The sequence below is a fragment of the Prionailurus bengalensis genome, chromosome E4 (genome assembly GCF_016509475.1).
Source record: "Prionailurus bengalensis isolate Pbe53 chromosome E4, Fcat_Pben_1.1_paternal_pri, whole genome shotgun sequence".
Taxonomy (NCBI): Eukaryota; Metazoa; Chordata; class Mammalia; order Carnivora; family Felidae; genus Prionailurus; species Prionailurus bengalensis.
The window spans coordinates 55,597,681-55,620,010 of record NC_057360.1 but is presented as its reverse complement, the minus strand read 5'-3'; the positions used below and the strand labels follow the sequence as shown (position 1 = coordinate 55,620,010).

General features: G+C 41.1%; 1 protein-coding gene across 4 annotated transcripts in view; it reads right to left on the bottom strand.

The window, feature by feature from the left end:
• Positions 1-743: 743 nt before the first annotated feature.
• TGFB2 (transforming growth factor beta 2) overlaps positions 744-22,330 on the bottom strand; it is an 84,485-nt gene continuing 62,898 nt past the window's right edge. For 2 of the 4 annotated variants that reach the window (XM_043568189.1, XM_043568190.1), the window contains 5 exons: positions 10,186-10,318; positions 9,952-10,062; positions 8,270-8,447; positions 6,918-7,071; positions 744-3,561 (listed from right to left, as the gene is read on the bottom strand). In XM_043568189.1, coding sequence (XP_043424124.1) covers positions 3,403-3,561; positions 6,918-7,071; positions 8,270-8,447; positions 9,952-10,062; positions 10,186-10,318 — 735 coding nt within the window. In that variant the 3' untranslated portion in view covers positions 744-3,402. Of the gene's footprint in view, positions 3,562-6,917; positions 7,072-8,269; positions 8,448-9,951; positions 10,319-22,330 lie in introns of all 4 variants that reach the window. The other 2 variants (XM_043568191.1, XM_043568188.1) reach the window with 2 other exon arrangements.

Below are 22,330 nucleotides of genomic sequence, written 5' to 3'. Positions count from 1 at the left end.
AAGATGAAACACAGAGGATCACAGAAAAGGGACTATTCTCTATTCTACCTAAACACTTGCATTGATGGTTTGTTTCCATGTGAGGTTTAGACAATGGGCACAAACTGGTTCTTTCATGAGATAAAGCAAGACAACCGGATTGAGCCCCAACTGCTTTTCTATTTGTTCCATTTATTAAGAGACTGGCAACTCACTTGCAAAGTCTGGTCTTATAGGCAACAGCCAAAGCACTTTGCGGGAACCAGGGTTTTTTGGTGCAGTGGTCTGGGTGAAACAGAAGAGTAGTTGCTCCCAACACCCATCCCAAAGAGCAACGTGGCTCTTGTTATATCTGGCTGGCTCTGCAACTATCCAAGTTATGGGGCTACAGGGGATACTGTCTAGACCGGTTCTTTTGGCCCTGGGGTTGGCAGAACATGGAACCAGAAAGCCGAGGCATGGCTCAAACATCTCTCTGCATTTTTTCTGGTAGACAGTCAAGCTGGATGGAAACTAAATCTCAAACAATGACCAAATAGCAATAAACAAGAGAATAAAAAGACTGCACAGGGCTTTCTTTAGTCCTTGGTACATATGCCCTGGCTCATGGGCTATAAACCATGACATTTCTGAAGTGAATATCCTTGAGAATAAGAGCACAGTCTTAAAGATGTATGACTTTCCCAGCTTGAGATGATTCTCATTGCAGGAGAGGTGTTCTCTAGTCTCAATGATAACACCATGATAGGAAAAACACATCAACATAGAATTGAAATAATTTATTTACCACTAGAGCACCACAAAACAGACATACATCATGTTAAAATACAGCATAATCAGTCATCAAAATACAAAACAGCTAATCTTATAGTCCATTTCTTTTTAAACCATGCCAACCAGAAAACTGTACTGCTGCTTAACATATAAAAACTGCAGCCCCACCCCACCCGTATACTAACATCTTCCCCTTCCCTCCCGCATCCCTCCCTGCCCGTGGCAATATTTACTTATGGGAAGTAAAGACCTTACAGAACCCCCAAACTTAAAAAAAAAGATTCAAGAGATCTTAAAATAGAGCATTTAAAATATTATCAGTGCATTCATGAGGAAAGACAAAATAATACAAAACAAACGTCATTCTATCTGAGAGGAAAACACCTGCAGAAATAAAAGTGATTTACATAGAATTCATCGAAAACGGAAGGAAAAAAAATCAACACACTCATTTCTGGGATTGGGTTACCCCCAATACAAAGATTGTTCACCAGTAGGGCGTCCCCCCTCTCGCTTTTCCAGTTTTCAAATTTGCGAATCCAATTTGTCATTTAATTAACGGCCAGGAAAAGTCAAACATCTAGAAGTACAGGTTATCAGACAATTTCACTTGGATTCGCACCTCGCCATCCTGCCCTTTAGGTGACGCTGCAAATATTCCATTGTTTCACCTATTAACTTTCATCTGACAGTTGAATAAGGGACAATTGGCAAACTGTCATCTCCTACAAACCCTGGCGGAAGGGTACCTTCCCTGCAACGATGTGGCAAATCATTCATTTATTAAAGCAAGGTAAATTCTCGCCTCAGATCTAGAGAAGTCTCATTCAGAGAAAAAAAATCACTTTTTGATCATGGGAGGATTTGGCTTGTACCTTTACAACCCTCAAAGAACACACATGAAAACCTTAACTTCCGTGAAATAAACTGAGTGACTTAGGCTGACCAGGGCGGTTTTTTTTTTCTCCCTTAAAAAAGAAATCAAGAAATATGTAAATCTTTCCATTTCCCCCCTGAACACTAAAAACCTGATTAAAGGAAAAGATGTTTCCTATGAACTGTCTGATCTCTACTAACAATAGAATTCGGTGAGCATACTGTTTAAGCCAAGTTGCAGAAACCTTTCTTAACTCAGCCACAAAGATTCCGAGTTACAGTCAGATCCTTAGGCCTCTGCTAAAACTAAAATATTTCAGCTCAATTATGTATACATCTATAATATTCCCCAATTTTCCTAAAATAGAAGACTGTTAACATCTGAACTGATTAGTAAGGATGCTTAGAAGATGGAGGAAGACTGCTGAACTTGAATCTGTCCTTTTTATAAAAGAAAATCTACAGGACAAGTGGACTCAGGTAGCTTATGTCATAATAATGGACAATGCACAAAGCACAGTGGAGGAAACACTATAAAACACAGATTTGTAGTGCAAGTCAAACTATAGGGGCTTTACTCGAAAGTACTGGCCAGCTAAAGGAAACACACAGTTCTGAGCGATCATTAAACATAGAGCCCCAATTTAAGTCCAATCTAAATCATAGTTGACATTATTACAGAACATTAAAAATATGGTAAAAATTTACACATTGCATGTAAAGTAGTTAACGTTTTGATTTAATAGTTTGCAAAGGAGATCTGCAGACGTGTTTCCAATTATACTGGCTTCTATACCCATCTATTATAATAATATAGGTACGGTTACATATATCTGAAACGAAGGAAAAAACCAATAGCATAGCTATACGGCAATACTTTCAGGTCTGAAGTTTGACCAGTACGTATCAAAAACATTTCAACATTTCACTGGTTTAACTAAACTGACAAAGAACCATTTACAATTAAAAAGAAAAAAAAATCTTCCAGACTTATTCTGACTGAAAGTTCCTTTATTAACAGGCTTTTCAGTTTTGAACCTTACAAGAAGCTTCCTTAGGCAGTTGGTACATAGCATGTGCTTTCAGGGTCTTTATCTTAATGCAGGCTGGCTTGGTCATATAATAACTCGCTTGGGTTTTCATCCCGTGAATATGACCCCTTTTTTTCTGGCTCGTTTGAGTTCAAGTTCCTTAAGCCATCCATGAGTTTCTGGCAAAGTATTTGGTCTCCACTTTATACACCTGTTTTATTTTCCAAGGGCAATGAAATGTTCGTTATATAGTAACACACAATAAATAACTCACCGTTAACTCTAAAGGTAAGAACGGGAAGGGTCCCTATTGCATAGCAATACAGAAAAATCAAGTGAGGCATGGGTTAGGAAAAGTATGTACAGCAATTCCACTTAATGGGATTTTCCTGTTTGTTTGGTTGTTCCTTTCACATAATTAACACTAACAAATTCTTCCAGTGTTTATTTTTGTCTTAAAAAAAAAAAGGTTTTGCTTCTTGTCTCTCTCGCTTACAGAGTAGATGAAATGTAGAATAAAGCCTTCAATTTTTTGTTTTGTTTTGTTTCAGATGCCATTTTTAACAAACACAACCACAAACTTCCAACGTGTTTGAACTAGTACCGCTTTTTTCAAAATGTTTTTAACACTGTTGAAGCAAGGCTCTCTTACGTTTTCTTGTTACAAACATTGTCATTGTTCTTGTCGTCCTCATCATCATCGCCACCATGTGATTAGCGTCCTGCCACTTCTCCAAGAATCTTAGCTGCACTTGCAAGACTTTACAATCATATTTGAAAGCTGTTCGATCTTGGGTGTTTTGCCGATATAGTAGAGAATGGTTAGCGGTTCTAAATCCTGGGACACACAGCAAGGAGAAGCAGATGCTTCTGGATTTATGGTGTTATATAAGCTGAGAACCTGAAAGGACACAGGAGAAGGAAGAAAACATAGGAAAAGACCAAAAAAAAAAATGGGGTGGCAATTACTTTAAAAAGAACCATTCCATACTGTTATCAGTCACAGTACTCAGTAGACAATTTAAATTATTTTTGGTCAATTTCCTTCTCTTAACCCCCAATTATGGTCAACTTGATATGTGTTCCTAGTAATCACTGAATTCATCATTTTCCTACAGAATCCTTTTCTCATACATCGTAAACAGATGATTTTGTAGAAGCTCAGATTGCACAAAATCATTCATTCAACAGATTTTACAGTTTCCCCAAGAATCCTTCACTTCGATCTCTACTTTGCTGCACATACTTGCCTGGCCGTCGAAAAAGCTGATCCTCTCAGTATCTGTTCTTGTGTCTACACTTCTTTGTAACCTAGTGTATATTTCCAATTCCCACCTAGATTAGAGTTCCCTTGTGGTCAGAGATTCTCTGGACTTTGTTTTGACCTGATGGCCCTAGTAAGTCTTCTCTGGATGAAAGGAGACTCCTGCACTCGGTGAAGAAGTGAATATGCGGAGAAGTGGAAGAATCACAGGTTTCATTAAAACTACCACCGAAGCTTTCGTCTACCCTTAGCCATAGAAAAAGACACAAGTCTGCAGTGTGAGACCTCTCTGTGCTGTGTCTTCTCAGGCCAATTTAATATCACCTACATTTTCATTTAAAAGGGAAAAAGATGCAAGTCTTTTCACTTATCATTGCTTCCTAAATACGATCGAGAGTTCAGCAGTTAAGAGTTAATTAAGAATGATATTAAAAGAAATCTGTATTTTTACGCATTCACTTTCTTACGTTTTGCTTCAAACAACGATAACCAACCCTCCATTTAGATTTCACGTGGCAAATGGTAGTGCCTAAGTTGGAGGGCGGATAGCCAGCCCTAAAATGGAATGAAGAGAAAGTTCTAGAGTCGGTTCTATGCCCCAACTCCGTTTTATATCAAAGGAGTATGCGACTTTTACCAGTGGAAGTATGTAGGTTCCCCAGTGATGATAAAGAGACATTTCCAAGGATTCCATTAATGTGTTAGGCAAACAGCAAGTGACCTTTTCCTCGACATTCACGGCCATTTTTTCAGCCTAAGACAGAAGGTCTGTTCAGTGCAGCAACACTGACTACTTTATTAAACTACCTCTGGCTCCCTGGGTAACTGTCCAAACCACATATTTGTGACCATGACAGTTATTCTTCCTCTCTCCTTGAAAAACAAGCATGGTCTCAGCCTTCACACACTCCCTCTGTGTATCAGGGACGGGAATTATGTTTCTACTTGGCAATTGGGCCTTGCCCACATTACAGCTACTGTGGCCACAGCCCAGTTGAAGCAGGCTGGCCAGAGAGCTCAGACAAAGGGACAGACATGAGCAAGCTTTCCTCACATGGCCAAGCACATGGTCAGCCTGGAGTGCCAAAATCTACAGGGGAGTTGGGAAAACAGCTGAAGGAAGGAGAGTCCTATTTGTCAATTTAAAGTCGAGCATATGTAGGCATTTATAAATAAATAGACTTCATGTTCTGCTAGCACATGATTTTTCATATGCATTAAAGAGAAATTTTATAATGCAGATGGTCTAAAATAATTGATAACCCCAAAACTCTTGAATTCAGCTGAATGCATTATGTGATCCTTCTGGCAGCAGATTCATTTTCCTACCCTGCAGTGAAGGCAATTTTTCTAATGCCTCTTTAATAAGGAGATTTACAGAGGCATAACCCCAACGTGTAGCCACATTTCAGGAATTAAACTCAGTAAGACAGAGCAAACGGAGGCATGGTTATAAAGCCAGGAAGCCTGCCTTCCAAATGCCTTCCAAGTTTTGGTTTGTCACCAACTGTTTGATCCGGGGCAAGTAATCTACACAATCTGGACCCGGATTTCTTTAGAAAAATGAGATGTTTGGACAAGATAACTTTCCATCTCTAAAACCCTACATTATGAGGTACCAGGAAAAAACACTTGGCTTGGACAGGCATCACTACATAGAAAAAGTCTTTGCTGATCTGGGCTACTAACCCATGACATCCAATCTAGGACTTGCTCTCTGAATTAGCCTTCTACCCTCACTGAAGTAACTTGACAGAATATTTAGATTCTTGTTCACTTTGGGTTATGAAGACTTGGAGATCCTAATTTTCAAATCATTTTCACTTATTTCCTCGTCTTGCTCTTTACATCTATTCTTGAGTTTGGCATTGTTATTTTAAAGATCACTTTTAACGTAAACATTCCTTGTTACTGATAAGAAACTGAGGCTTAGAGAAGTTAAATGACTCTTTAATCTTTATTTTTTTAAATATAATTTATTGTCAAGTGAGCTAACATATAGTGTATACAGTGTGCTCTTGGCTTCGGGAGTAGATTCCCATGATTCATCGCTTATATACAATACCCAGTGCTCATCCCAACAAGTGCCCTCCTCAATGCCCATCACCCATTTTCCCTTCGCCCTTGCTGCCCCCATCAACCCTCAGTTTGTTCTCCGTATTTAAGAGCCTCTTATGGTTTGCCTCCCTCTCTGTTTGTAACTATTTTTGTCCCTTCCCTTCTTCATGGTCTTCTGTTAAGTTTCTCAAGTTCCACATATGAGTGAAAACATACGCTATCTGTCTTTCTCTGACTGACTTATTTCACTTAGCATAATACCCTCCAGTTCCATCCACGTTGTTGCTGCAAATGGCAAGATTTCATTCTTTTTCATTGCCAAGTTTTATTCCATCCATTGTGTGTGTGTACACACACACACACACACACACACACACACACACACCACATTTTCTTTATTCATTCATCAGTTGATGGACATTTGGGCTCTTTCCATAATTTGGCTATATAAATGACTTTTTAATTGCCATACGCTGGTGAGTCACGATGCCACGCCATCAGCTGAGGTCCTCAAAGTTTTCTTTACTATGACAGTCCCTGATGTAGGTGATAACAGGTCCTCTTTTAGATGGGGACCTGGGTCCCTTCACATCCTAGCTGTATATGTGACACTAAGTGACATATTGATTTTTTATAGCTACCAATCACTTACAGCTGTTGAGAATATAAGATAAAAAGAAAGCAATTAAACAACACTGTCTTCGGGTTGCCTATAATCTCATCGGGGAGGCAAAACCTACTCTTCAAACTGGTCATTGTTACTTCTGATTTCACCTGCAGCCGGCATTCTTCCCCATCACTCAAAAGGATCTCTCCAGCACCCATTCAAGTGTGTTGATGAGTGGGCACCAGGCTAATTAGAATTCACTGGACATACTCTCAGCAGGTACACATTAGCAACCCAAGAATAGAAGAGACACAGGCCAAATACTTACCCTACTGTGCTGAGTGTCTGAACTCCATAAATACGGGCAAGCTCCAGCACAGAAGTTGGCATTGTACCCTTTAGGTTCATGAATCCATTTCCACCCAAGATCCCTCTTGAAATCAATATAAAGTGGACGTAGGCAGCAATTATCCTGCACATTTCTGTTAGAAGAAAGAGCGGTGGAGATTTTAAAGCTGATTTCCCCCACCCCTCATTCCAAGTCAGAAAAATGACTCATTCACTCATTCAAATGGCATCCAATGAGCACATTTCATGGGCCAGGTTTGAATGGTTTTATAGTAATCTCGAACAACTACCACGATGGAGTGTTATGATGATTTGCTGGACTACTTTCCCTTGTGAATTCTATACCCTGAGTCTTTTGGCCATACCCTTCAACGTCAAACCTTTCCCTAGAATGACTATATATACGCAGAGAGGTGGCTGGAAGAGATCAGTTTTGCCAACCAGCCTCGATTGTCCTTTCAAATATAAAATGAATCAAGTATGACAGCTATTTTCAAAGAACCACCTAAGACATTTTCCTTTGAGAATGAATCCTTCATTTTATCTCATGTCTCTTGATCCAGGAACGAAACAGAGATCAAAAAACGTGGAGCCTTGCTTAGTGCAGCCATCGACTGTGGCGAGCAAAAAAAGCCATTTTACTCATGAACTCCTGGAGCAGTTCTCATCAGTGAGAACCCCTCACTGCCCACCCCCCTGCCCCAGCTCTCAAAATAAAAAGAGAAACTTCCTCTTATGAGGCTTGATAAGAAACCACAGGAGGACACTAGCACTCTCTCCACCATGAACTCTTATAAGAATGGGAAATAGATTTGAGTTGCCTTTAGTCCCTCATATTCTGTAGCTAACGACACAATAAACAGCATTCTACTTCTATTTCTCTCATATCTGTAACTATGACAAAAGGTATGACCATGGGCACTCTACTGTTGGGGGTGGGGGAGGGGAGGGTTTTCCAATACAGATAGTGAGTCTTTCCAATTAAGGACCCATCACCATACCCCTCAAGTAAACTTATATTTGCTTTGGGGAGCAAGGAGCTCAATTTCTTCTTCAGCCCCCAGGTGCTTCCGAGAGATCTGGGAAACAACTTCAGGAGCTAATTTTCTGACTTCACCCTTGGTTCTTTGCAAGAAGCCGATGACTACAACGCAGAAAAACTGTTTTAAGCCTCTGGGAAGAATGACCTTGGGAGATATGATGGCTATACTGTACCGTATGTACCTGGCCTCAGGCAGTAAGTGCAGTTTTTAGGTCAATTGATAAGAAAGGGCAAAGGCAGTACAAGAGTTAACAGACATAATTACTTCGTCTTATTTTTATTTCCTTTACCTAAAACAATAGGCTGCATCCAAAGCACGCTTCTTCCGCCGGTTGGACTGTTGTGACTCAAGTCTGTAGGAGGGCAACAACATTAGCAGGAGGTGTGGGGTCTTCCCACTGTTTTTTTTCCTAGTGGACTTTATCGTTTTCTGATCACCACTGGTATATGTGGAGGTGCCATCAATACCTTGAAAAAATGCATTTGGGTAACAAACATTTAGCTTTACCTTCATCAAATATAACCAGCCTTTTTTTTTTTTTTTGCTTTGTATTCTATCACAAATGGCAGTGATGACCACAACAGCATCATCACCTGGCTACAGTCATTCCCCACGTAAATAGGACATAAGAAGACAATTGGAGGTGACAAGGAACACTTCTAACTGCAGCTGCTCTCGTCAGGAGGCAGCTCGGTGTCCAAGTCAGGGCTTGTTGGTTATGAGGATCACTACAGAAGAGGCCTTTGACCATAGTCCAAGGGCAACCTAGGTCGTTTATTTTAGTCAACCCTCAGTTGAGGCCACGTTCAGTCCCTCAGCGACTGAAAAGAACATGCCTTGTCACCCACCAGTCGACTCTCTTCCTAAGACTACTAAACTCAGAAGATTTCTCTAATGAACATAACCCGAGACTTACACTAAATTGCAGTGAATTAGGTTCAAGTGAAACAGAAGTCACCCTTACCTAATGCTATTTTGGGAAGCGGCGAAGAAAGGGCTTTTTCATTTATTTTATGGCATCCTCAACACTTTCCTGATTCCATCTGAGATTTAGAAACTCGAGCTCCCCAAAGCATGCTCAAGAGACTGCCAGTTTAAGCATTTAATCTCCACACTCTAGAGAATCATGGCTAGGTTAGAGACTGAAATAAATCTCTAGGCTTCTGGGAGTGTTTTTCCATGAGTAAGGGCCACTGTAGCCTTCTGCATGAGGATGAAGGTCTCAGGTGGTGGTGGTTGGGAAGGGAACTCAGCTCCCAGATGCGGTGGTATGGAGTGCATACAGCACTAGCCCGCAGCACACTTCCTTCTTAACGCTCATCTCCAAACTGGTTATCTAATAAGAGAAGTTGCCTCAAACCCTTGGTATCTCTTCACTCTCCTTGAACTTTGGCTAATCACTAAGAGGGAAGCAAAATAGGGGAAAACTAAAGACTTATAGTTATGTGTTTTTTAAATGATTGTAAAACTCTGATAAGGAAGCCGTTTGCTAGGAAAAGGTGGAGTGTTCTGATCCGTATAAGGTTAGTTAAAGAGGCTGTGGTGTGAAGAGATTCCCTTCTGTGAAATACAGTTGTGAGCTCCCGACATTGGGTCTGGGGCATTATCAATGGATTTCCTTGAATGTCTGCTATTGTCGTCTATAATACCAGCACGGGTGGAAAGTTGGTTCGCTTAAATGAAGACCAAACGGGTTAACAGACTAATAGTTTGGGAAGTTGATGAATCAGCCAGTTACTACTGCCCGGTCATCACTGGGCACTGAGCAACGTAAACAGGGAACCAATTCCTTTGTCCCAATCCTTTCTGCCTTTATATATCTTTATCCAACCATTTTTTTACCCACACAACTAAAACTCCCCAGGCCTCACCAAACAATCCCGATTTCACCTGCAAACTGATTTCGTCCCCCATGAGACTATCAATATAGGCCCTTCCCTCCCCCACCTCAAATGACCAAGTTTCAGTTACCTGCAAATCTTGCTTCTAGCTCTTCACTTTTATTGGGAATGATGTAATTATTAGATGGCACAAAGGTGCAGCAGGGACAGTGTAAGCTTATTTTAAATCCCAGGTTTCTGTCTGGAAAACATGAAGTCAAGGAGGTCATTTGGATGTGTGACAATACCCTTAAATCTGCAATCAACTTACAATAACTTAAGGTCACCGAACAGCTAGGGATGAACACAGAGGGTGGTTGTAAACCTTTATGGTGGAGCCATTCGTGAACGGCGTCAGTTACATCGAAGGAAAGCCATTCGCCTTCTGCCCTTGTCTTCACGACTTTGCTGTCAATGTAGCGCTGGGTTGGAGACGTTAAGTCTTTGGATTTGAGAATCTGGGGAAGGAAAGGAGAGAGAAAGGAAAAAGCTCAGCTGGCATATGGACAGCATGCCTAACCCAAAACCATTAACGCTATTCCAATTCATTATCTAAACATAGCTCCACTCTGGTATCATCCCCATGTATTGTCATTTAATAGCATGGCCGTGAGCATAAAAACATGACACCAGGCCATTTGCCACGAAAAATAGAGCTACTAAGTCATCTGTGTGTTAGGATAAAGGTGACAGGAACCTTAAAGCCAAGTGTCTAAAAGAAAGTGACAGTAATTATTTTTACTTTGCTGATATAAGCTTTGCAAGATTTCAGCCATAAATTCTATTCCAATAAGTTAATGGCTTTGTTGTTCTGCTTCTCCATTTTTTTTAAATTTGGGGAGCTGGAAGGTGGGGAGGGACAGGAGGAGCGGGCCAGTTCAGAGGATCCATGCCCACACTCTGGAAGGCTCTGAATTAGAAATCTCCTTCTAATAAAGACAAAAAGATCTCACCCTGGTTTCTAAATCCACCAACATTAATATATGTGGCATGCCTCAGCTTTTGAGGTAAATCTCTAGCTGGGATTTTTACTCTCAATGTGACTTGTTATGATTTATAAAGATATTCCATATCCCACAGACCAAGAATGAATTTGGGCAGGAGCAGTCTGGCAGTGTGTATTAAGAGCCTGAAAGCAAATCAGCCTGAACACTGAGACTTCAGAAGGATTCATTTATTTCAAATACGTAAAGAGCAACTATAGGGTTTCTATAGGAAGTGAATGTTTTATGTGGTTTTTAAAAATTCTGTCTGTCTTTAAACGATAGTGTTTTATGAACCAGTCAAACCAAGATCCCAGGTCTCCTAGAGCTTTATTAAATCCCTACCCAAACCTGTATCTTGCCTTTCCTTAGTACCTGGGGTCTCAAGCCCTATTATGTGATACCTGCCCCTCCCGATATTAAGTCTAACTACTCTGTGCTCATTTCATACATGTAGGTTTAGTCTCTCCATCAAGTTCATAAGCTTCCCCATGGCCGTGATCACGTCTTTGATTTGATGCCATTTCAAAGCACTGCACTCAATTTAATCACTGTATATTACATGACTCTCTGAATACCCAGAGAATCGCTGTATATTACATGACTCTCTGAATACTCCTTTAAACCTTGCAAACCAAAAATGCATACTCTTCTTGCTGATTTCAAAATGAACTTTTCTTCCCCGTGTATACATGATTTGTTTCAGGTACTTTTGCAACAAACGCTTCCTAAGATATTTGGCGTTATGGTCGACTTTTTTCTGGATTAAGTACATTTAGAAAAGGAGAGACATTCACACAATTGAATTTTGGGGGGCCTTCAGTGAATTTTAGACAAAACCTACTCTACGGTCTTGCCCCTGAGGCTCAACAAACTCCCACTAACTGAAGACAATCTAGAGGCAATCATGATTCTACCACAGGCAAGAGATGTTCTTTGTGAATTAAAGGAAGCAAGTAAACATGGCTTGAGGGCTGTGCTCACTGGGTTCTGGGCTTGGCACACATGATTTCATTTCATTTAATCCTCAAAACATTCCTGTAAAGCAGATTGAGGAAACAGAGACCTGGGGAGGTTAAGTAACTCATGCAGTGCCTCACGGTGAACACGTATTGAGAGAGGTTTCAAAACAATCCCCTAATTTTCCTGTTTCAGTGCTGGATTTTGAAGGCCAAAGAGTTACGGGGGTCAGTTTTGAATCATGATTCATGCTTACCCCTTTCCAGGTAACAAAAAACATTCAGTGATAGAAGCAGAGATTTTTTTAATAAGATTATAATAAATGTTGGTACAAGACGGACACATAACGTGTGGAATGTACACACAGTTAATGCAGTCATAAACCTATAACTTTAAAGGTACAGCTTAAGAGCAGTCCACTTCTCTGTAAATCAAACCATGTTTTGAAAACACTCCCAGTTGGGCAAATAAGACACTACACATCCAATTCATAATTAATGGTATGATTAATCTAACAGGATAACAATGATATAACAATGGTTGAGAAGTTTTCAGCATTTCCATCTGCCTCACTGCTTAAAGATTAGTAGGAAATCCAGGGGCCCTTGGGTGGCTTAGTCAGTGGGGTGTCTAACTTCGGCTCAGGTCATGCATGATGTCATGGTGTGTGGGGTCTAGATCCGCATCGGATTCTCTGCTGTCAACGTGGGGCCCAGTGTCTCCCCCGCTTGCACGCGTGCGCACGCGTGTGCGCGCTCTCTCTCTCAAAAGTAAACATTAAAAAAAGATTTGAAAAAATCAGTAGCAAATCCAGAACTCATTTTTCTGATGTTAAATTTCTTCCCCTCGTCAACCTCCCATAATGATGAATTATTTCATAATGCTTTTATTGGCTTTGCTCCTAATCAGCACATTGTTTTCGTTGTTGTTATTAATTACATATTTTGCATATATAAAATATATCAAATGTCTATGATATCTAGCTCTGGTATAAATATAGAGAGAGTCCCACTGAAGACACAGAATTTGTTTTAACCACCACATTGACCAACTCAGCAGGGAAAACACAGACTGGCAAGTCTATGGAAATTCTTCACCTAGAAAGAAGAGGTAAATTTAGATGATCTTACTTTAAAGGCAGACCAAAATGGAGCGAGAAGATTCTGAAACTTGTTTTCTTTCTTAAATCTCATTTTCTAGTAAGTGGTCCCTCGGCCACAAAACACCACGAGGTTCTGACAGCAGACAACTTCATATTCTCATAGGACTGAGAGGTTCTCTATGTCTTCTCACCAGCTCAAGAACAAGCCCATTTAAACCACCCAAGAATGATAGCTAGTTAGCTGCCCACTTCGGAAACAGAGAGGTGGCTTTGGTCTTGTGGGTTTGCTGTCTCAAACTTTATGGCCAAGGAGGTCTTAAACCGACTTGTTGCAGTGTAACTCCATTCTTTCTTACCCAGTCCTCAGTGGAAACAGGAAACAGCTGCTCTCCATCACTCATAGACTATCCCTCATATTCTTGGAGACTATTATTAAGTCCCCCTCAGCATGCCTGCTCTCTCTCTCTCTCTCTAAGCTAAATAAACCCTGTTCCTTTAGCCCATATTTAGAGGGGCAATTTCCCAAACCTTTAATCAGTTGGGTCACTAACTAGGATGAATGATGCTATATAAAAATACTCCTCCTACAGCTTCATGGTGCTGTTTCAAAACTGGCTAGAAAACCTTCTAATCACATCTCAGAGTCTCAAATCTTAACTTGAAAGGTATCTTCTTTCTAAGAATAGGCACAGCCTCCCTATTCCCTGTTTATCTTCCATGTATCACCCACACAAAATTAAACTGGAAGGGAAGAAAATCAACCCACTGCTATTATCGATTAGTACTTCCTTAAATTCAAGAGTTCATACAAAAATGACTAGATCAGTCAACTCCCCACTCTATTTTAGCTTTTGCTGTCTGTCTCTCTCCTATCTCCTAACAAGTGTATTGAATGTGAACAGTCATGGGAATGCAGCTGTTGTTTTTTCTAGAGCCAAAGTCGCTTCTAAATTCCTTTATAGATATCGTATCATGACCAAGATAGTTTAGTTGAACAGTAGAAGCTTTCTTAGCTGTCCTCCACTTAGCTGGCCAGATTAACCAGGATTCTCCATTTGTTCTATAATATATATTAGTTTATGTTGGGGTTCATTTGCTGGAAAGCTACTCTCTACTATGTTCCAAGCACTTCTGATCTTACCCGTTGAGTCGTATGCTTAGCAAGTATCAATTGTACATGTTTCTAAACTTGTTCATGATAGCTAGACTTGATATTATAATTTTACAGGTGAATTAAATGGCCTAGAAATGATGAAATACAGGACCAAAAGTGAAGAGAGCTGTTGCTTCTGTGAAAACCAAGTTGAATGCTTTGGAAAGTCTTCATACATACAAGTTGCTTTAAAATAGTTTTTTGGGGGGTGCCTGCGTGGCTCAGTCGGTTGGGCGGCTGACTTGGGCTCAGGTCATGATCTCGCAGTCCGTGAGTTCTAGCCCCGCGTCGGGCTCTGTGCTGACAGCTCAGAGCCTGGAGCCGGCTTCGGATTCTGTGTCTCCCTCTCTTTGACCCTCCCCTGTTCATGCTCTGTCTCTCCCTGTCTCAAGAATAAATAAACGTTAAAAAAAAAAAGTTTTTTTTTTAACAGTTTGGTGGTTCCTCAAAAAGGTAAACATAGAATTATCATTTGATTCAGTGATTCCACTCCTAGTATATACCCCAAAGAACTGAAAGCAGGGACTCAAACAGATACTTGTACCCCAATGTTCATAGCAATGTTACTCATAATAGCTGAAAGATGAAAACAACCCAAAGTGTTCATCAATAGATATACAAACAATCTAAATAAAATGTAGTATATACACATAACAGAATATTATTCAGTCATAAAAATGAATGAAATTCTGACACATATTACAACATGGATGAATCTTGAAAACATTATGCTAAGGAAGCCTGGGAGGCTCAGTTGGTTAAGCGTCCAACTCTTGATTTTGGCTCAGGTCATGATCTCACGGTTCATGAGATCGAGCCCCATGACTGGCTCTGTGCTGGCAGCGTGGAGCCTGCTTGGGATTCTCTCTCTCCCTCACACATGCTCTCTCTCTTTCAAAATAAACATAGAAAAAACAAAAAACAAACAAAAAAAACCCATTATGCTAAGTGAAATAAGCCAGACACAAAAGGACAAATATTATATGATTTCATTTACATAAGGCAGCTAGAATAGGCAAATTCATAGATACAGAAAGTGGAATAGAAGTTACCAGAAATGGAGGGTAGGTAAACAGGGAGTTATCATTTAATGGGTACAGAGTTTCTGTTTGGGATAATGGAAAATTTCTGGAAATGGTCAGTAGTAACGGCTGTATGACATTGTGAATGCACTTAATGCCACTGAATCGGGTACTTAAAAAATGGTTACAAGGTAAATTTTATGTATATTTTACCACAACAAATTTTTCTTCTAATTTTAGATGTCAGAGAGACAGCTATTGAAGAAATAACAATAAGAATAATCTGATAAAAACCTAGAAGGATCCTGCACGCCCGTCGCTCAGCAAATTGGCCTGAAACTTCTTTCTTATTCAAAGAAACGAAAAACCCCAAATTGTAGATGATGCCTAATGGATGTCGTTCACGAAAAAAATACAACATGCGTTGGCAATAGGCAGAGTCAGAGTCCAAGAAAAGCCCTTGGCCTTTTATAAAAAACACATATATATGGTTTAAGTTAAAATACTCATCCCCCACACTCACTCACTCCTGTTTCTATAATCCGCCCGCCCCTTTGACTTTTTTCAAGTAACAGACCAACAACTGTTTCTGACCGAATTAGAAAAGGCAGCTTCTAATACACTGACAATGAGATTTAGCTGTCTCTCACTTAGCTACCACCCACAGCGGTATGAATGTTACCTTCATTACATTATTGATATACACACATTATCTATAATACGTGCAAAATACCCACATACTGCCTTTGGCAAGGCAGTGAATTACAAGACTCCCTACACAAAAGGATCCATTCATCTCTCTGCCACTGGAAAGCAGCCAACCAAGAGTGGATGGAGGCAAAAGTCACTGATGTTACCCAATCTTTTGGGGGAGAAAGGAAGAAAGAAGGAAAGAAAGAAAGGGGGGACCAGATGCAAATTACAGCCAGAGGAAAGCTTAGTCTTAAAGGTATAATGTTGTAAATCAACTCAGGATTTGGCTTAGACACCAAGGGCGATACCCATTCCGCTCCTAGGAGAGGCTGCAAAGAGGTATAGAAAGCATTAGGTATTTTATTTTACTTTGCATATACAAACATCAACGGACCCACAGGAAAACCAGGGGGCCAATTCAACCACACTTCTAATGGAAAGAGAAATGTAACAATAGGGCTGTAGAGAAAAACCGGATCCTGGTTAACCAGTTGTTGTTTTTAAGGGCATTTAATGTTTTTATTGTACTTAACATTTAAGTGTATTTAAATGTTTGCGGTTACTTGCACAAAGTGATTAGCAGATGCTGAATTAAGCGTTTACTCCATTGGCCACATTCTCTCAGATCTGCCTGACCTCACATTCTCTAACTTTACTGGCATGAAGCGTCCGTGTTAGAAAGGCACTTGGGGGCCATGTGTTCCAACCCATACGATTCATTCTCTAACATTTTGGTCTCTGTCTAAAGACTACTCATGAAAGTAGCCTCACTACTTCTTGAGAAAGGCCATCTCGCTTCTGAGTAATTTGTATGCTGTAATTTTCCTTATCTGGGATTTTCAATATCGGAGCGCCTAGGGGGCTCAGTTGGTTGAGTGTCCGACTTCGGCTCAGATGATAATCCCGTTAGTGAGTTCGAGTCCCACGTCGGGCTGTCTGCTGTCAGCGCAGAGCCCTCTCTGGATCCTCCGTCGCCCTCTCTTTGCCCCTCCCTCTCTCTCTCTCTCTCTCTCTCGAAAATAAATAAACATTAAAACATTTTTTTTTTAAGTAAAATCTCCTTGGGGCGCCTGGGTGGCTCAGTCGGTTAAGCCTCCGACTTTGGCTCAGGTCATGATCTCAAGGTCCGTGAGTTCGAGCCCCACGTCGGGCTCTGTGCTGACAGCTCAGAGCCTGGAGCCTGTTTCAGATTCTGTGTCTCCCTCTTTCTCTGACCCTCCCCTGTTCATGCTCTCTCTGTCTCGAAGATAAATAAATGTTAAAAAAATAAAATAAAAAATAAAGTCTCCATCAACTAGCCTTCCTTAATGACAGTACCACTGCTCCACATTCATACAATCACTTGCATTTATTCAAACATTTGCACATTTTTGTGTTTTTTAGTCTTCCAAAGAACCCTGTGAGGTGGACATGATTATCTACAGTCTTTATTATCTACAGTCTTCAGCTAATGGAAAGAGGCTGAAGTACTTACTTGGGTTACCAACGCCCTGTAGGATAAGTGTGGACTGACATGTTGCCCTCTGAATTCCAGCAGAGAGGGCTCCCCCATGTTGGATTTTGCTCTCTGGAACAGATGTAAAATGCTTTTTCCATGTCAGGCACCAGCCATAAGAGGTGGCTTCTCTCCACTGCTCCTTCAGGACAAGGTTTGAGGTCCCTCACCATCCTTGTCATGCCCCTTTTCAATACTCCTCTCTAATAATTTCCTCAACACAGTCAGGTGCAATCTAGCAGAATGTGGAGAATATTACAGAATGTGCCCCGCGTGGAAGAGAGGGGCTCTTGCCCTCCTTGTTCTGGTCGCTCTTTTTGAGGCAAACTATTTACTTTTGTCAGCAACCACACCACACCATTGAGTCAGGGTAAACATTGTTTTTTTTTAATTTTTTTTTAATATATATTTTTTAACGTTTATTTATTTTTGAGACAGGGAGAGACAGAGCATGAACAGGGGAGGGTCAGAGAGAGGGAGACACAGAATCCGAAACAGGCTCCAGGCTCTGAGCTGTCAGCACAGAGCCCGACGCGGGGCTCGAACTCACGGACCGCGAGATCATGACTCGAGCTGAAGTCGGCCACCCAACCGACTGAGCCACCCAGGCGCCCCGAGTCAGGGTAAACATTGTATAAAATAAAACTTTTGTCCTGACACAAACTGTTAGGTCAGATTTTCTACCCCAAATCCTTTCTGGAATGACATGGAATAAAGAGAAAGAAATGAAGGAAGGCAAAGAAGGAAAGGAAAGTTGGTTTATCTAGGCCCATGGTTCTCTAACTTCAGCCTGCAGTGGAAACACCTGGAGGGCTTATTCAAGCACAGATTGTGGAACCCCACCCCCCAGGTTCTGATCTAATAGCAATTTGCCTTTCTAACATATTCCTAGGTGATGCCCAGGCTGCTGGTCCACTCTGAGAACCACTGCCCAAGTCTATGCTTATGCAGTTCATTCTTGCAGTTGGTTAAGTGCAAATTACACATTATCTCTCTTAATTTGGAACTTATTGGACTCTGGCCTTTTGGGATCTCTCTGAATTTTGTTTGTTACTCAACGTATATGCTATTCTTTGTGGCCACATAGCATCAGCAACTGTGTACTTCATCAAGGTGATGAGAACAATGTTAAGTTACCTACAGCCAAAACCATACCCTGTTGCTGGGTCCTTGGGTACTTCTTTCCTGGTGGGCCCTGTTTCTTTGATCAACATCCTGTGGTTATGTTGCATGTGGCAGCAAAAAAGGAGAACTTCACTCGTGTAAGGTGTGAGGCCCAATTTAGGACCGGAGTCTTGCCCATCTTTGCCAACTAATAACCAGTCCTGTGGTCCCTTAAGTTTCTTTGAAGAACCCACGGGGTTTGCCAAGTGCCTTTGGAAATCATTAATGCAGTGAAAAGTTTCATAGGCTTTGAAGTCAGGCAAACATAAACTATCACTTACTGGATCTGTGATTTTCTTATTTATGAAATGGGTTAATAAGACACCACCTTCTATGTTTGTTAAGAGAATTAAACAACACACAAGCAGAGAAAGCACCTATCGCATTGCTGGTATTCAGTAAATGGGAATTATCATGATAATTATGTTCCTTATCTGGTCAAAATCTTCCAGAGGCTTCTACCATCTAATGAATAAGCTTCAGATTCCATAAGTCAGTATTTCAGACACAACTTGTCACCAATCCGTCATCCCAGACTCACCTCTCATCCCTAGAAACCAAATCTAAACAGTATCCCTAAAATATATATTCCACATCTCAACTCTGCATTTAGACCGGTATCCCTGAGGACACCTTCCCCACTCTTCCCATTTTTACTTAAAAACAAAAACAAACAAAACAAAAATGAAAACCTTCCTATTCTTCAGCCTAGCTTTTCAATGAAATGGTTACTTTCACTCTGAAGTCAGTTTTCTTATCCTAGGCCCCCAGCAATTACTGGGGGTGCCGAATAGTCAACCCTTTGCCCACAGTGGCCTCGAGGGTAATGCTGCATGAGTGTAAGTATCCATTTTTTTCAACGGGGTAGTTAGTAAGCTACTAAAAGAGAGAGGGAAGCATGCACTTATTTATATCTCCATAATGCTTGCATTCCAGTTGGTTGACACTGGAGGCTTCAAGAATAACATTCACTGGGGCGCCTGGGTGGTTCAGTTGGTTAAGAATCCAACTTCAGCTCAGGTTGTGATTTCACGGTTTGTGAGTTCGAGCCTCATGTCGGGCTCTCTGCTGACAGGTCAGAGCTTGGAGTCTGCTTCAGATTCTGTTTCCCTCTCTCTCTGCCCCTCCCCCACTCATGTTTCTTTCTCACTCTCTGTCTCTCTCTCAAAAATAAATAAACATTTAAAAAATTAAAAAAAAAAAGAATACATGTTCACCGACTTAATTTTGGAGATTCGACTCTTTGGGTCGAAATCTTGCTAATACCAGCATTTACTCTCATGCAAAGAGACACTCAGCACACTGATGAAAGTGTTTCTTGGCTTATCCACAGGAGGAACAACAGATTCTCCAACATACCACTTACATGGACTGTGGAGGAACCTTTTGCCCACATGACAAAAGCCGAAAGCCAAACCAACCTACATGTTGTAAAATATTTAATACAATCAGTTAATTTGTTTAGTTATTCATTCATTTGTTGGAAAATTGCTGGGCCATCTTATATGTGCCCGAGTCTTCATTTATTCATTTGTTTCCATTTATTTTAGAGCTCACTCCCTCCAGTTTAGTTCAACAGATATTAAGCACTTGCTGTGAGCAAGGCATCGCCCTTCTGTCCAGGACAATAAGATGGTTCCTGTTCTTAATAGTCCACATGCTAGTAAGGGAACGCAGACCTCTTGAGAAAAATTTAAAGCGATGTGTTCATGGGGCAGAATAAGGTCACCGAAGCAGGGCACTTCCTGGAGCAAGGAGATAGCTATCAACGAGGTAAAAAGGTTAACTACTAACATCTGAAAGGCTGGCAAGAATCCTGGGCACTGTGAGAACGCAGTCCAGGCCACAGAGATGTGCTGGCTCATTACAAAAGAGAATAAATAAATGTGTTTTCCTTTCTCTGCAGGACTCCTTCATCCATCCTAAGCAGTATAAGCTTGAACTTAGGGAGAGTTTGCTCGGTAGGCATGTTAGACTGCCAGGGCTGCCTTAACAGAGAGGCTTGAACAAGCAGAAATTCACTCTACCACGGTTCTGGAAGCAAGAAGCCAGAAATCAAGATATTGACTGGGCCATGCTTCCTGGGAAGCCTCCAGGAAGCCTTCCTTACCTCTCCCAGCATCTGGTGTCTTGCCAGCAATCGTTGGCATTCATTGCTTTGAAGCTACCTAACTTCAACCTCTGCCTTTGTCTTCACATGGCATTGTCCCTGCATGTCTGTCTTTATACAGTCATCTCTTATAAGGACGCTGATCACACAGAATTAGGGGTTTACCCCCTACTGCAGTAGGACCTCATTTTGACTTAACTGATTGCATCTACAATGACTCTATTTCCAAATGAGGTCACATTCTGGGGTCCTGGGGGGTTAGGACTTCAACATATCTTTGTTGAGGGGACATAATTCAAACAGTAGGTGTTCACAGGTTATCCTGGGTTGCGTATGTGCTAAACGCTCTATGAAGTCCTTCAGAGCAAAGGACATTCTGGCTCGTATTCCGCGAAGTCTTTTCCACTGAATTTGCACAGTCCCTTCTTGGTAAATTCCGATCGACTCATTAGAAAGACGCACACAATCAAGTGACAAATAAGCCCTTGGACAATCAGTCTTTGAGAGTGATAGAAACGACTTCTTGGAATATGGGGGTGGCAGGTGAGCATCCGACTTCACCTGTGAGTTCATGCCCCACATGGGGCTCATTGCTGTCAAGGCAAAGCCCTCTTCAGATCTTCTGTCTCCCTGTCTCTCTCGGCCCCTCTCCCACTGTCTCTCTCTCTCTCTCTCTCTCTCTCTCTCAAAAATAAGATAAAAACATTAAAAAAATAAACTACTTCTTGGAATTTTATGTACACACATCACAAAGATTATGTATGTATGTGTGTGTGTGTATATGTACATCTCAAGGACAGAAAAAAATCATCACTGTAAGCAATTTTATACTGCATTTTTACCCTTCTATTTAATACATCTCTTTGTGGAATAAATATAAGGGAGAAAAGGCAAGAAAGAGCATCTGCAAGGGAAGAGAAAGCAGGGCCTTACAAAAGAATCAGAAGTGGATGCAATGGCTTTTCTTCCACAGACACAAATGTAGCTCTCTGTTCCTGCTGCCCCGTAGCCCCCCATAACAATGCTGGGTCGCTCTGGGGGTGCTTGAGAAACTGACTGCTGATTATCCTTCAGGAGTGGCTGAGCAGACCCGATACTTATCTTGCTGTTGCCACCGCCCTGTCTTGTAGTTGCCATGGCTCCTTTGAAATTGCATCCCTCTAAGGCTGTATACCTCACAAGAGCTTCGAGAGAGTCTGCACAGTAGACTCCCAGGGAGTACGTATCAGCTTCAAAAGAAAGACACACATAAAAATACAGTCTCTCTGGAGCTCAGATATCTTCATTATTATGTCACGACCTTAAGTCTTTCTCCTTATAGTGCAGAGTTCCTGTATTACGTATACTCATGTGCAATTATGATAAAGAGTGGCACATATAGATCATTAGTGGTCTTTATGGAAAGGTCACCAGATACGTCTTCAAGCTACACACACACACACACACACACACACAGGAAAGCCTTTCCTCTGTGATGAAAACACCTTATAATTCTCTATTGTTTCCTTCACTTTTTTAAATTCCTCTACAGATGGGCCTTTGTACTGACTGCACATATGCATAAACAAGTAAATTCATTTCCACAGGTCTGAGGGATGAAGGAGTCCTTTGTGTGAACAGAAAGTCTCTCAGATGTCACAGCTCAATAGCATTCATAAGACCGTCATATATAAATCACACAGCAAAGAAAACACATTCAACTGCACACAAGTCACATCAGTATAGGCAAGGAAAGAGATATGTGCAGGACAACCTTCAGTGAAAGCATCTGAAAGGAAACTATGTCAA